Source organism: Rhagoletis zephyria, unplaced genomic scaffold, assembly GCF_001687245.7.
Source record: "Rhagoletis zephyria isolate East Lansing unplaced genomic scaffold, Rhagoletis_zephyria_1.1 Rzeph_scaffold_04124, whole genome shotgun sequence".
Classification (NCBI taxonomy): domain Eukaryota; kingdom Metazoa; phylum Arthropoda; class Insecta; order Diptera; family Tephritidae; genus Rhagoletis; species Rhagoletis zephyria.
The window spans coordinates 35,353-37,666 of NW_016161207.1; the positions used below are offsets into that span (position 1 = coordinate 35,353).

The 2,314-nt window shown below is 39.2% G+C and overlaps 1 protein-coding gene across 1 annotated transcript in view; it reads left to right on the top strand.

Annotated features, from left to right (window-relative positions):
- Nucleotides 1-989: 989 nt before the first annotated feature.
- LOC108370291 (uncharacterized) overlaps nt 990-2,314 on the top strand; it is a 15,862-nt gene continuing 14,537 nt past the window's right edge. The window contains exons 1-3 of the mRNA XM_017625595.1: nt 990-1,764; nt 1,842-2,119; nt 2,198-2,305. Coding sequence (XP_017481084.1) covers nt 1,104-1,764; nt 1,842-2,119; nt 2,198-2,305 — 1,047 coding nt within the window. The 5' untranslated portion in view covers nt 990-1,103. The remainder of the gene's footprint in view (nt 1,765-1,841; nt 2,120-2,197; nt 2,306-2,314) is intronic.

The window sequence follows — 2,314 nt, forward strand, 5'->3', positions numbered from 1 at the left end:
AAGTATTCGCTTGCGTGATTTATGCGCGCCCTCTGTCGTAGTTTTTCGCTATTCTACTTACGACTGGTTTGACTCTGCACTACCATGTGCACTACCACGGGTTAATAGAGTAGCTACTTACCTAGGAGTCGGTGCAGTAGCGGTTCAAAAGTAGCGATTGACTCCAGCAGTACTGGAGGGTATTTATAGCGCCCCTTAGTAACTCCCGGTAGTGCAGAGAGAGCCGATGGTGACTACCGCCTAGGACATTGCCTTGTAAAAGTAATCGATGAATTACACTGCAAGTAGTCGGTCGGTAATTGACAGTGTTTTCAGGTAGCTACCGATTCAGCAGTCGCTCCCCCGTACTGCAGGGTACATACATACATGCATACGAGACGATAAATTACCCTTTACCACATTCGTCGTGATTTCAGCAACAAGTCAAATGGCTTTCAGCCAGTGTTGCCGCCGCTCAAAGAACTTTCTAACCAAGATTAGACGAAAAATTTGCCAAATGTAAGGAAAAATAACCAATTTTTTTATTAGATTCACAATTCAGGTCATCACAAATTCTTTTACATAGTACGTATAGACAAATTTTAGAAACCAAAGAAAATCAATTTTTATTTGCATTTTTGAAAAGTAAATACTTTTAAGGCTGAAAATAAATGAAATGCATTCATATATAAGTATATGTGACCTGGTCTACGAAAAGGGAGCTTACGTGCGAAAACTAGTTTTCTGTGAAAAAGCTGTTAAAAGTAAGCAACTCGTTTCGTCAGTTTCTCATTATCTCGTTAATTGTTCTCCGCGCCGGACGTCCAGTAAGTGTTGTTGTTGGTCGGAATATTATTATAGTTCATCGTGTAAGTTGCTAGTGTGGAACATTTAAAAAAGTAACACTGAAGAAGTGACGTTTACTGTTTCTGTTGATTATCGTCTTCGCATTTCGCATGAAATGAAACATGAGTGTTGATGAGGAGTTCAGTGCCGTATACGGACAATATTTCCATGAAAAGGATGATGTAAACGATGATGAAAACTATGAAGATAACGATGATGATGAAGACGAAGTATGTGTATCTCAGGCAGAAGATGATACCGAACAAACTTTTGTTAAGATGGACCTGTATGTTGTTGATGTAAAGGAGGAGGAGCTGGTAACAAAATTTCTGTCAAAAGATTGTTGTAATAATGAATGCCATACACTGATACCACGGGAAATGATCGAGAGTACGCGGAACAATTGTTTAGAGATGTCGAAAAATGAACTTGATTTAGTGATACTAAGTCACATCGAAGCTGGAATTATGAGTAACGAAAAGCTAGAAAGTGTATACGCAAAGCTTGCTGGGCGGAAGAAATATGGACAGAGACAGGATACAGAAGTTATGAGGCATAGAATTCAATTTACCTTCTACAGAGTACCTGTTTGTCGTTCGTTTTTCCTTTTTGTACATGCCTGTACGACGAAACGTTACAAAAATTTAGTAACAGTGCGCCAACACGGACTGGCAAATAAACCGAGTACACATCCAAAGTCATTTAAACCGGCTGACATCGAAAAAGCTGTTAAATTCATCGAGTCTATAGCCGATTTAATGGCTCTTCCACTGCCCGGACGACTCCCAAAATTTAAGGATTTTCGGATAATGAAACTGCCATCCAGCGAGACGAAGTCCTCAATTTATCGAAAATACATTTCTTCACTCAGTTATGACGAATACATACCCCATGTTACAGTTATGAAACCAGCGGATGATCTCTGCGATGTCTGCCGTGGTAAGTAGCTCATTATTTTCTCATTTTATAGTTGTATCAAACGTTGAGATTAAATTCAGTATTTTTTCTTTTAATAGGAAACACAATATCGATTGCGCAAGCCAAAGGTGTTACTGACATTGAACGCGCACAGAAGCTTAATCAATTTCTTGATCACCTCCACCGAGCCCGAAATCAACGAGAATATTATCAAAGTTGGTGTAGAAATACTGACCCTACAGCAGTCGTTCTGTCATTTGATTTTGCCCAAACCGTTCACTACCCTGTCAGTCCACAACAACCTGGTACAGCATACTTCAAAGCAACCAAGAAGTGCGGAGTCTTCGGAATTACAGACGAAAAACAAAAAGTTCAGGTTAGAATTTCAAACTGAATCATAGGAACTCAAATTGCTCGCCTTTACAGGATCTTACTTATATTTTTTTTTTTACAGTACAATTACATGATAGACGAAAAAGATGACGTTGGTAAAGGACCTAACTGTGTTGTGAGCATCCTGCATTATCACCTGCAAACCTTCTATAAAGACATTGAAACACTCGTTCTTTTC